Source organism: Gopherus flavomarginatus, chromosome 1 (genome assembly GCF_025201925.1).
Source record: "Gopherus flavomarginatus isolate rGopFla2 chromosome 1, rGopFla2.mat.asm, whole genome shotgun sequence".
Lineage (NCBI taxonomy): Eukaryota > Metazoa > Chordata > Testudines > Testudinidae > Gopherus > Gopherus flavomarginatus.
Genome location: NC_066617.1, coordinates 324,538,016 through 324,550,868, shown reverse-complemented (window position 1 = coordinate 324,550,868; position 12,853 = coordinate 324,538,016). Strand labels below are relative to the sequence as shown.

General features: G+C 44.1%; 1 protein-coding gene across 1 annotated transcript in view; it reads left to right on the top strand.

Annotated features, from left to right (window-relative positions):
* RXFP2 (relaxin family peptide receptor 2) overlaps positions 1-12,853 on the top strand; it is a 44,695-nt gene that overhangs the window by 3,244 nt on the left and 28,598 nt on the right. The window contains 6 exon segments of the mRNA XM_050937901.1: positions 1,024-1,060; positions 3,584-3,669; positions 4,012-4,083; positions 7,048-7,119; positions 8,847-8,918; positions 9,341-9,441. Coding sequence (XP_050793858.1) covers positions 1,024-1,060; positions 3,584-3,669; positions 4,012-4,083; positions 7,048-7,119; positions 8,847-8,918; positions 9,341-9,441 — 440 coding nt within the window.

Genomic DNA, 12,853 nt, shown 5'->3' with positions numbered 1-12,853 from the left:
CTGGAATTCAACTTAAGAAGCTTTAAGTATGGCTTTATCAGTGTTACTATAGAAACCAATCTGATGTTCATTTAGTAAGAGGAACCCTTGTGTAAATTATACAGTCTGGTAGAATGTGCTGTGATTCTGTTAAATATAGCTACTAGCAACAACAACAAAAATATGAGCTGTGCTCATAACTGCTTCATACCAAATGTCATTCTCAGATAAACCTTCATAGGGTTAAACTGTATATACAAAGCACTAGGTACATATAATCCTGTACATGATTTTCTACATGAGAAAAGAGTGACAGCTAAAATGTCAGGAATTCATACACTGTAGCAGACAAAGTAAACCCTAGTAAATCCTCCAAGAACACAGTATGTGACATTATCCCATCTCATTTGAGGTTATAGGTTTGTTATTAGGCAGGTTCTAATGACAGCCCAAACTGCCTTCCATCCAGAACAGACTGGCAGCATTCAGAAACTTACAATTATTTGAGAGAGTCACATCATTTAAAGAATGGGCTGGCACTAGAATTACTTCTATTTTAATGATGTGTAAACACAGTAGGGTTTATTTTCTTCTCAGTGCACATGATAATATATGTGCATCCCTGAATGTGAATAGGGATTGTTCTTGCATGATAAAACTCAGAACAATATAAGCTTGATGAGGAACTCTAGAGGTCTTTCCCCCACACTGCTCTGCATATTATGTCCTTATGACATATGAGACTACATTCCACAGACACAATGAACTTGTTCCTTGAGGCAGTGAGAGATGGTATTCCCTACAGACTGACACAGAGAGTAAAGCTGAAAAAGTTGTCAAGAGAGTTTCATTCTGGTTGGAAAATATTGAACCATATTCCTCCCTTGTGTAACTCCACTGATTTCAGAGCTATTACACCTGGAATTAATTTAGCCTAGTGGATTTACATGGCAGAAGGGGTAAATGTGAGATTATGAGACATCTGCAATTGTAAAATGTTTGTGAAACATAGTTATCCTGTTGTTTTAATCTTATCCCTGTCAGATTTCTGCAACATAATTGCATTCAAACTATTTCCAGTGTAACCCTTCTGCCAGGCCGAATTGATAGCAGCAAGGGCCGGGTTCAATATATAGGGGTCCCTTCCCTACAATGTAATGCAAACCAGCTCGAGCCCCCACCCAGTGACCTGGGAAAATCTTATACACACCCCTGGGCACCTCAAAGAGGCAATATTTCCCCTTTCGCAAGCACAGAATCTCAGTGTAGCAGAAAATGTTTAATAACATGAGATAAACAACATAGCATTAAATTGGGAAAACACTTCAACTAGGCTGTGTCCATTTCCCTGGGCTCTTGAGTCCAGCAACCCAAAAATCACCCACAGTCCCAAAAGTCCCACAACCCAAAAGTCTCTGTCCTGGGTCAGTGCAGCCCCAGAATTCAAGAGTCTATCTGCAGGGGTTTTCCCCCCACCAGCCTTGGTAGAAAGGGGCACCTTATGTGGTCTGTGGCCAACTGCCCTGCCTCTCCATGGGATTCTGCTTCCACCTTCCCCACAAACTGCTTAGCTCTGCTCCGCTCCACTTTGCCAACTGCTCTGCTCCACCAGCCATCCTGTGATCCACTCCAACCGTCCTCGCAAACTGCTCGGCTCTGCTCGCTCCGTGGGCTGCTCCAACTGTCCCACAAACTGCTCCACTCTGCCAGCTGCTCTGAAAACGCCTCAACTAAGCCATGTCCATTTCCCTGGGCTCTTGAATCCAGCTCCCCCACTAGTTAGCACAGCTCTTTAGTGATTTCAGCTCTTAGTGAGTTCAGTTCAGGAACCTGTAACTTAGATTCTTAAGGAAATCAAAAATCAGCTCTAGTATTCAACAGTGAAGAAAGAAGGAGATGCAATTAATGCTCCTGGCTCATACAAGGAGCCCACTCCCTTGTCTAGCGAGTGCCACTCAATTGATGGTGAGACTCCCTGTCACAAAGCAGTTTCACAGTTCCTTGCCCACACAATCAGGGTGACAACACTCCACTCCTCCCGCCCCAACAACAAAGAAACTGGGGATCCCACAGCTGCCAAAGCAACCATCCCAGGCTGCCGTGGGCTATGCCAGGTGGCGTGGGTGTGCCTATGCAAACACGATCAGCCCCTGAAATTCTTTTCCACACTCGCCATAATTCACCACCAGCTGTCAGGGTAGAACTCATCCTGACTCTGCTTACACAGGGAAGCATTTTTTGGATTATACAGACTTCAGATATTGTGAGTAATCTCTTGCTTTATATTTACCTTTTAATGTAATTAATTGCCTAGTGTATACAATAGAATGTGCATAATTTATAAAATTGAATTTCGTAAGATTTACAGGTTGCAAAAAATATTCCTATAGGAAATTTCAGCTGTGCTCTTTCTTTCAAATCTTAGTCAATCAAGAGGCAGTGGCCTCAGCAAGATCGCTAGGAGCCAGGAACTCCTGAGGTCTGTTCCCAGCTCTGACTCTGAATTTGGTTTGTGACTATATGCAAATCATTTAAGCTCTTTGTGTCTTAGTGTCGACCTATAATAATAATCAGTTACTATATTTTCCTTACAGTGGTGAGGAGAATTCATTAGTTTGAGGTTTACAAAGCATTTTAGTCGGTTAGGTTTCTAAAGTTAGGCACCTCAGTCCAAATTTTGCTGTCTATTTCAAGCAAACGTACTGATTTTTCAGGGATAGTGAAGACCTGCCATTTTCAAGTGGGAGTTGTAGATACTCAGCATCTTTGAAAAATCAAGCTACTTATTTAGGTCCCTTAACATGCAGTTAGATGCCTAACTTTGGGAATCAACATTTGAATGTTCGCTTATATAAATACTAAGAGTTCTTATTACTAGGCCTGCATTCATCTTAAAAGGAATTGTGCAGGATCAAGGCCAATATTGTTCACTGAATCACAGGAACACAACAAGTTATAGCTGTTCACCTCCATATAGTGCAAGATTGTTTCCTATAGTACATTTGCAAGTACTTTATCCAGAGTAGTTTTAAATGTCTAACAGCATGAGAAAAGAAGGATTAAATCAAATTGTATTGCTCTTGTAGTACAGACAACCTCTGTGAGAGACAGAAGCTAAATTGCTATCATCCAGGGTTTTAAAAACACAAAGGCGGTTGCTACAGTCATCCATGAATATTCCATAACTGTTGTCACATCAATGTCTAACTGCAAGAAGCTTTCAATTTTGTTTTGTTTTTTGGTTGTTTTTAAAATAGTCTAGTCTAGATTCAAGTGCAGTTATTTTAGTCTTAACATTATAGTCCTTTGTTCACAGATATCTCAGGGTACGTCCAGCCTATCCGCCGTGTCAGCGGGTAGCGATCGATTTTTCGGGGATTGATATATCGTGTCTCATCTAGATGCGATATATCGATCCCCGAACGTGCTCCCATCAACTCCGAAACTCCACCGGAGCAAGTGGCGGTAGCGGAGTCGACACAGGGAGCCGCGGACGTTGATCCCACACCGTGAGGACCCGAGGTAAATCGATCTAAGATACTTTGACTTCAGCTACGCTATTCATGTAGCTGAAGTTGCGTATCTTAGATCGATTACCCCCCAGTGTAGATCAGCCCTCAGTCATAACTGTATCACCAGTCTGAGACCTGGGATATTCAGAGACTTACACAAACTGAAATGGTTGAGAGTGTCCATTTTCTTCACTTTTCAAAGCAATGTCAGTCATTGTAAATGTATACCTACATTGTAGATTTAAAATGATAAAACCAAAACATAAATGTTATGTTTGTAATTGGTTTTGCAGAAAAAAAAAGAATTAGAAACTGTCATTCATGATAGCAGATATTTTGCAATCCTTACAATCATCCCATAGGCTGCATATTAGTTACTGTAGATATCAAATTCTAGTCACTTTGTGACTTCAGAAAGAAATCATTCATCTAACTTCCTCATTAGTTAGTTTTCTGGACCATTTTTCATTTATTTTATATATGTCTTTCATGTAGTAACAAATCAATTATGTCTTGCTAGAATTCTAGGTGGTAACCTAATAGCGAAAATTTCACAGCAGCTATTTACTGGGCTAAAGTCTTTGTTTTTTATGTAAGTACTAGTCTTGTACATTTCTCATATCTGCTACCAGTTAAAAGCCATAATATACTTCCTTTTTTCCCTTAAGATTTTCAAATATTTTCCTCATGAATGAATCTCACCTTTCAACTTTTCCTAATAATAAAGGATGCTTTCAAATTTCCTTCCATTTTTAAGGTCCGTTATTGTCCACACTGTAATGTACTATGCTATTATTAAGATTTGAATTATGTCAAAGTTATTTATTTACATTTATAACACACAAAGAAAACTCTGCTTCTGAACTGAAAACTCTTGGATTTATATAGCAAACTCTTACCCTGTTTTACAATGGAAATAGAAAACTGAAGTAATATCGAAGTACTTATATAGTGCTCAGATACTGTGGTGGTGACCACTATAGAAAAGTCTAAAAATAAAATTTAGATTAGGACTCAGGAGCAGAGCTGGGTGAAACTTTTTGGGCAAATAGTTTTACTCAATGAAAAATGCAGTTTCGTCTCCACCAAAACTATCTGTGAATTCATGTCAGGCTCACTGAATAGTTTCCGTTGAACTGAAAAATATCAATAATAGGGAAACAAAATATTTAATTTCATTTCTATCCAAAAAATGTGTTTTGATTTTTAGGCATTTTGACAAAAGCAAAGGAAAGGAGGACGAGACTCCAAAATGGCTAGAGGAGACAGTGGTGTTGGTGCTTTCCTCTGTAAGGGTACGTCCAGACTACCCACCATATCGGTGGGTAGCGATCAATTTATCTGGGATTGATATATCGCGTCTTGCCGAGACTCCGGAACTCCACCGAGCGAGTGGCGGTAGCAGCGTCGATGGGGGAGCTGCAGCCGTCGATTCTGCACTGTGAGGACAGGAGGTAAGTCGGAATAAGATATGTCGATTTCAGCTATGTTATTCCAGTAGCTGAAGTTGCGTATCTTACATCAACACTCCCCCCCCACCAGTGTAGACCAGGCCTAAGTTTTAGCCCAGCAGTTAAAGCACTCACTTGGGATGTGGGAAACGTGGGTTAAATTCCCCCCTGTGCCTGATCAGCAGAAGGGATTGAACTTAGAACAGTTCAAGTCCTGGCTCCAAGGGCTGGTTAATTATTTATTTTATTAAAAGTGGAACAGCTTCAAGAGACGAGACCGAGAAAACCCCAGCACTGGAATATTCTAAAGCCCAGTGGCAAGGGTTCTCTTCCCCTAGGAGGCCCAAATTCAGATCCCATCTCCTTATCAGGCTGAAGGGGGAACTGAATCCAGGTTTCCTACTTTCAAAGTGAGGGCTCTAACCACTGGCCCAAAACTTATAAGGAGACACCACTAAAATGTTTGGACTCAAACATTCCTTGGTTTTTCAATTCACTGAAAATTTTTTTTAAATGTCATTTTTCAGATCGATCCAAAACAAAACTTATTTTTGATTATTTTTTTTTAATTGCCAGAGAATCAAAAAATCCATTAGTTGCCTAGCTCTCCTCAGGAGTTCCTGGATTTCTTTCCCAAACATATATTATTACAGTCTGTTTATTTGAAAACTTAACTACAGCTGCTTTGAATAATTTCCAGGGAATTGAATAATTCAGGGTTTTGATAATCGGATACAGAGGCTTTAACTAGTAGGCCATTGGTTCAAATCCTGTCCAGGTCTGTTGAGATGAAAAATGATAAAGCAGCAATTTTAGAGCAATGATTTATTTTGAACTATTTGGTTGTCTCAGTCAAGCTCCTGGCAAACAGTGGCCTACATCACAGAAACCACTGCAGTTGATACTAATTGGTCTCCATGCTGCCAGTCTTCCCAGAATGATCAATGAAGAAATGGATAAGGAACCTAAAATACCCTTTAAGCCTTTAGAGTTGGTGCCTCCAGAATAGGACTGGGGAACAGGATTGAAAGAAACTGGAACTACCACTACCTGGGTTGTAGTTTATTTTATGGGAAAAAATGCTTCTGGGGTTGTCAATTTGACTCCTTTCATGAGCATTTATTATTTATCGTTTATTAAGAAAATACCTGATATACCAGTGTCAGAAGATTATAGATTTGTTATAGACTCATGGACTTTAAGGTCAGAAAGGGACTATTATGTTCATCTAGTCCACCATTTCTCAAATGCGGCCACCAGGGGCTTTCCCTGCGGACACAGAAGCTTCCTGGAAGTGATGGAGGGAGGAAGCATCAGCCCCTCCCCTTCCTCCCTGTTGCTCTTGAAAGAGCAGTGAGCCAGCAGCGAGCAGGGGTTCTCATGGCATTCAGGGAGGCGTCTGGCAGGGGAGTGAGGAAGTGAGCGACAGGTGAGGGGGTGAGAGGTGAGCAGCAGGTGAGGGGACGCAGCAAGCCAGCAGCAGGTGTGGAGGGGTGAGGAGGGATGCAGTGGCAGTGGGGCAACCCCCTCCCAAACCTTACATAAATAAATTACAATGATTTGGATGTATATATATGCATATTACTTTATTAACTTTAGGAAAAATAAATAATTTTAGCAAAAAGGTGTCAGTGTGGCACCAGAAAGAGTTGGTGGCCGCACTCTGAGCCACCAAAAAAATTGTTGTGAGAACCCCTGGACTAGTCTGACCTCCTGCACATCACAGGTGACACAACTTCACCTACCCACTCCTGTAATAGACTCATAACCTCTGGCTGCATTACTGAAGTCCTCAAATCATGATTGAAAGACTTCAAGTTACAGAGACTCCACCATTTACACTAGTTTAAACCTGCAAGTGACTCGTGCCCCATGGTGCAGAGGAAAGTGGGAAAAAACCCATTTAAATCACTGATTTTTTTTCTTATTGGACTGTAGCAAAATCTAAACTTAATTTCATGCTTTTAAGGCAATGTAACTAATCTAACCTCATGGATTCTTTGCTCGCAAGCTTATGTTTTGAATGTTTTTTTCCACTACTAGACAGTATGTTTTAGAGTATAATGGATCAGTTCCATTTGTAATCTTGTCTTCATTTTATGAAGGTCTATGATAAACAACTCACTTGAGGCCCTTCCCAGGAAAATGTGTACTGAAATGCCTTTTATTAACTGGATGTAAGTACATTATGCAAAAGGTTTATCTGGTTATTTACTCAAATAAATTGTTAACATTTACGGGTGGAATTTTCAAAAACACTCAACACTGGCATAACTCGGCTCCCACTGAAGTCAATAGCCAACACTGAGCACTTTCAAAAATCTCATCCTAAAACATTAAGTCATGGTTGTCTGAAAATTGTCACTTGGCCTCTGTGAAGATAACAGAACGAATCAGATGTGGAGTTTTTAGGTCAAGCCATTTTTGAGAGTTGGACATTCCCAAAACAGCATCAGGAAATTTGCAGAAGTTAAATTCTTCTGTGTTTCAAACCATCATCTGACAGGCGCCTCAACCAGTTGTCTACAAACTTAAATATAGAAAGTTGCCCCTTCTGAAAGTTGTCCCTCTTCTTACACTGGTGACACTCCTCTGCTGATACAGTAGCAGAATTCTGGGGCAGGTGAGCTTCCTAATGGGGAGGAATTCAGTGATGCAGAATCTGGGTATATTCTAATTGTAACTTGATATATATAATTAGCTCTTCCAGAAATCTTACCCCACATATCAGTGCCCAATATTTACCCTGTCCTAAGAATTTCCTCCAAATATAGAGACTAAAGCCAGGAGGAAACTCTCTTCTATCCGCCACAGATTCTCCCGACAGAACAAAACTAGCAATACAGCATTTCTTAACAGACTAAAAACTTGTTCTCAGTCTTACAAGTTCCGTTTCTTAGCATATGTGTAACAGTACCACCTGCTGATGCCTGCTGCCATAATAATCTATATCAAGGGTGGCCAAACCGTGGCTCGTGAGAGAGCATGTGGCTCTTTTACAGTTTAAGTGTGGCTTGGTTAGCTCCCCATGCCCCCTTTGCTCCAGTCTGGTAGGCAGCCCTGCAGCGGGGTGGTGGGCTAGGGACATTTGCCAGAGATGACTGGTGCCTGCTGAGGTTGGGGGCACAATTAAAAGGTTTCTCCCCCAACAGCTTGAGTCCTGCCCCCTTACTTTCAGCTGCCCCTCCTTGCATCTCCCAGCTGTTAGCCCCCTGTGGAGAGGCAGTGGAAGCAACAGGGAGAGGCCGCTCCTTCAGCTCCATGGGGAGAGGCAGCAGCAAAAGTAGCAGCTCTCCCTGCATCTCCCAGCTGTTTGCCATTGCCTCTCCCCATGGCCGCAGCTCCCAGCTTGCCAGCTCCAGCAGCTGCTGTGCAGGGAAGGGGCCCAGTGGCACCATGTGACTGAGTGGGGCCAGCAAACCCTGGCAAAAATCAGAGGGGGACACATGACTCTCTCACGCTTTGCCTCTTTCTTCTGCCCAGCAGGGTGTGTGTGTGTGAGGAGGGCGTCCTCGGGGCTTGAGCAGGAAATAGGCTGAGGCCCACCCTGGCTCTTGAACTTCTGAAGATTGTTGTACGCAGCTTGGAGGATCAGTAAGTTTGGCCACCCCGATCTGTATACTTCAGTACACAGACTGCACATGAGAAATGTCAGGCAGGTTGGTTTAGTTTTGACAAAATGAGAGAGGGGATGGTCACAGTTGGGCTAGTAATAGAGTTTCCTTTCTTTGGCATTTATATTATGTCCTGGAACCAGGTATTGAATAAGGGATGGTTTGGAAACAAATGTAGTAAAAGAAGGTTCAAAAGCACAGAACAGCCTAGAGCCTTGGGGCCACTGCCGTGAAAATATTTGTATGACTTGTTCATAAAAAGTAAATCAAAACTCTTGTTTTTCATTCAGGGATTTTGAAGGCAATCATATCAAGTCTTTAACTAATACCACCTTCCTGGAATGTGATGCTCTCACTGTACTGTAAGTAAATAAACAGTTCATAAAATGACAGCAATAAAACCCCCTTAAATCATATTAATCACCACATGATTTGTTTCCATTCATAACTTCTAGTCAGGGACACTCCTGCTTCATAGCATTTTGTCAAAGGAACAATCTTTATTGTTAACTAACTAATAATAATTAGTTATTTTATGCACAGACATTTTGGAAATGGTCATTTTATCAATTGGTTCAACAAATAGAATAAGAATTAGACAACTTCTGTTGTTTCTGCCTTATGATCAGATCATGAGTACAAGGGTCCCTCTTTAAGTTAACATGTCAAGACCAAGAGCCAAATATCAGACAGAAACAAAGCTGATGTTGAAGAAGGACATTCATCTGCATTGGTGTTTACCATGTGAGTTGTGGCTATACAACGATATCCTTCACTTTGTCAGTAACAAGATTTTGGGGCCAGTTTCCCAGGTTATGCAAAGTAGAGTTTGGAGGGGATTCACATGCACCTGGAGAGCTTTCTGGAGATCAAGAAAAAAGATAAGTACCTGCGTTTTACACATGAAGATTTTTTCTAGTTGGGGTCTGTAGAGTAGGACTATGCGAAATTCAGGGGGATTTACAGAGCAAAAACCTGATGCTACATTTTGAGTATTTAAGATTCTTGTCTAGAGAGCAAAGCCAGCAGCCTTTAATCAGTCAAATTCTCCACTGCCTTCAGGGAGAGCTTTGTTTGATTAAGTACTGGATGAATTGTATCACAGGGCATGAAGAACAGATAAAAGGTCTAGATGCCATTAATGTCTGCTTCTTGGTGCAGCTAGTCCTGGAACCCACAAAGAAAGAGGCAATTCTTGATATAGTTCTAAGTGGAGCACAGGATCTAGTCCAAGAGGTAAGTTTAGCTGAGATGCTCAGTAATAGTGACCATAATGTAATTGTAGCGAGGCGGTGTGGCTCCCCTTCCCCTCAGGGAGGGTCGAGCCCCGTCAGTCATCCAAGGGGGTGGGGCCGCTGAGCAGAAGTCCCGCCCCTCAGAGGGTCAGGCGGCGACCTGGAAGAATAAAAGCCGGGCCCCAGCCTTCAGTTGCAGGTCTGTCACCGGCAGAAGCAGACGTGTCCGCCGAAGCCCGTAACTGGGAGACTGCCCAAGCCAGAGGCGGAGGCCACGAGCTGCCAGAGCTGCCTCGCCCCTACTATGATGAGGAGCTGCCGGAGCGTTCTCGAGGCCGCTATGACGAGGAGCTGCCAGATTCTGCCTCGCCCCTACTACGGTCCCGAGGAGCCCCCAGACCAGGCTTGGCCCACATTCCCCGAAACACTACCGGACCTGCCACCCAGCCCGGACTGGGAGGAACCGATGGTCCTGGACGTCCCCGGAACGGAGGCCCCGGACCAGGTAGGAGTAGAGAGGGAGGTAGGAAGTAGCTCGGGGGCACCTGACTCCAGTCAGGCTGCAGAGCTAACTTTGCCAATGTCAGTGTGTTTCGGTCAGGACCCCCACTGACCACCGGTAGCGGTGACAGCCGCTACCAGGGCCCCGGGCTGGAACACAGAGGAGTGGGTGGGCCTGCGTTCCCCCTGCCACCCGGATACGGGTGTCAGACTCCCCCTCTCTCTGGCCTAAGGTCAAGGGCTCTGCCCTGCCCCAAAGGGCCAGAGCTGATTGTAACTGTATTTGGTGCCCCGCCCGAACCAAGGGCTGGGCCCCTTTTGACTTTGCCATTGCTCTGCCCTGCCCCAAAGGGCCAGAGCTGATTGTAACTGTGTTTGGTGCCCCGCCCGAACCAAGGGCTGGGCCCCTTTTGACTCTGCCACTGCTCTGCCCTGCCCCAAAGGGACAGAGCTGATTGTAACTGTGTTTGGTGCCCCGCCCGAACCAAGGGCTGGGCCCCTTTTGACTTTGCCACTGCTCTGATTGTAACTGCAGGGACAGACCTCCCCCGGGGCAGGGCCATGGGCCCGAGGAGCGGCCCCGGGGACGACAGCGAGGCCGGTGTGGCTCCCCTCCCCCTCAGGGAGGGTCGAGCCCAAGTGGAACCCGCTTACAGTAAGTAAATTTAACATCCTTGTAAGGGCGACTGGGCAGAGGGGGAGAATACAAAATAAAATCCCACCATTTTAACATTCAACTTTAAAAAAGGAGAATTACACAATAATGAGGATGCTTGTTAGACAGAAGTTGAAAGGAGCTGTCACAAGGGTTAAATGACTGCAAGCAACATGGAGGCTATTTAAAAATACTGCCATAGCGACTCAGACTAAATGTCTACCCCAAATCAGAAAGGACAATAAAGGGACCAAAAGAATGCCACCATGACTAAACAGCAGAGTAATGTCGGCCATTAAAGGCAAAAAGGTATCCTTCAACATTAGGAAGTCAAAACCTAGTGAGGATAATAGGAAGGAGCACAAACTCTGGCAGGTTAAGTGTGGAAGTATAAGGCAGGCCAAGAAAGAATTTGAGAAGCAACTTGCTAAAGACACAAAAAGTAACAGTAAGACTTTTTAAAAGTACATTAGAAGCAGGAAGACTGCCCAACAGGCAGTGGGGCCACTAGACAACAAAGATAGTAAAGGAGCACAGTTCAAGGAAGACAAGCCCATTGCAGAGAAGCTAGTTAAAAGATAGGTAACAAAGAGTAGGAGTAAATGGTCAGTTTTCACACCGAAGAGGACCCCCTCTCCCGCATCCCCATGTGGCCCTGTGACATCCCCCTCCCCCGCACACTCAGCAGCCCTGTGTGGCCTACTCTGCCTTCTAACCTGGCTCCAAGAAGGATGCTGTGACTTTTCACTTGAGGAAAAAATGCACCTACCCCCGCATGCTAGTTGTTTGCTGCCACCCATCCAGCCCACAACATTTTGGTACCTGAGACGGGGAGCTTAAATGATGCCCCCATAGCCTCTCGCTTGGGCCAAAACCTTGAAAGGTCTCAATTCTGCCTTCTTCCTGTTCTACTCCTCTCATGGTACTGCTCTGCCACCTATCCCAATAAAGGAGAACTAACAACCTAAAATATCTTGTTCAGAAATTGTAAGTAACACTTAACTTTCAAATGCCTGAACAGCAAATGTAACTTTTCTTGTCTGCATAGTAAACACTGGCATTTTTATCTGTTTGAATAATCGAAGTGGCCCTTTCTGTGCCTTCTTGGTTGCAAAGATTTGAACTGCTTTCTGAAGGTCCACAGTCTGGGCCAGCTCATGCTCTACTGAGATGGTTGCAAGGCCGACCAGCCTCTCCTGTGTCATTGTGGAGCATAGATGTGTTTTTATTAATTTCAGCTTGGAGAAGCTGCATTCTCCACTGGCAACTGTTACAGATAGAGCTGCTGGAAGAAAAGATAAGAGGACTGGAGATGCAGGTGGAAACTCTGGCTGAGTTTAGAAGGGGATTTGAGCAGATGATGGAACACAGACATGATGAGGCGCAGGGGATAAGCTCAGACGAGCGGATAGAAGCAAGACCAAAGAACTCTGAGGAGGGGCTGCTGGGTGAGGAAAGTGGACGGTGGAAGCATGTGACTAGGAGAACCAGGCAGAGGGAAAGACGGGCCAGCGATGTAGACATAGAACTCAGGAACAGGTTTTCTGAATTGGGAAATGAAGATGGAGCACAGCAGGCTGCTGAAGGAGAGAGGGCAAGGAAAAAGAGACGAGCAGCTAGTCCTGCAGAAGGAGGGGAGGAGTCAATGGAGGCGACGCCAAGTATGAGCCCTAGGAGGATTGCAAGGGCGAATACAAATCGAGAGAACTTGCGGCAAGCTGGTGTGGGGGATTGACTGGAGAATCACACTGTCGCCAGGAAAAGGCAAGTCTACGTGATTGGAGACTCTGTACTGAGAAGAATAGACAGGCCTGTAACTAGACCTGATCGGGAGAACAGAAGGGTGTGCTGTCTGCCAGGGGCTAAGATACAGGATGTGGACCAGAGGCTGAATAGGATCCTAGCG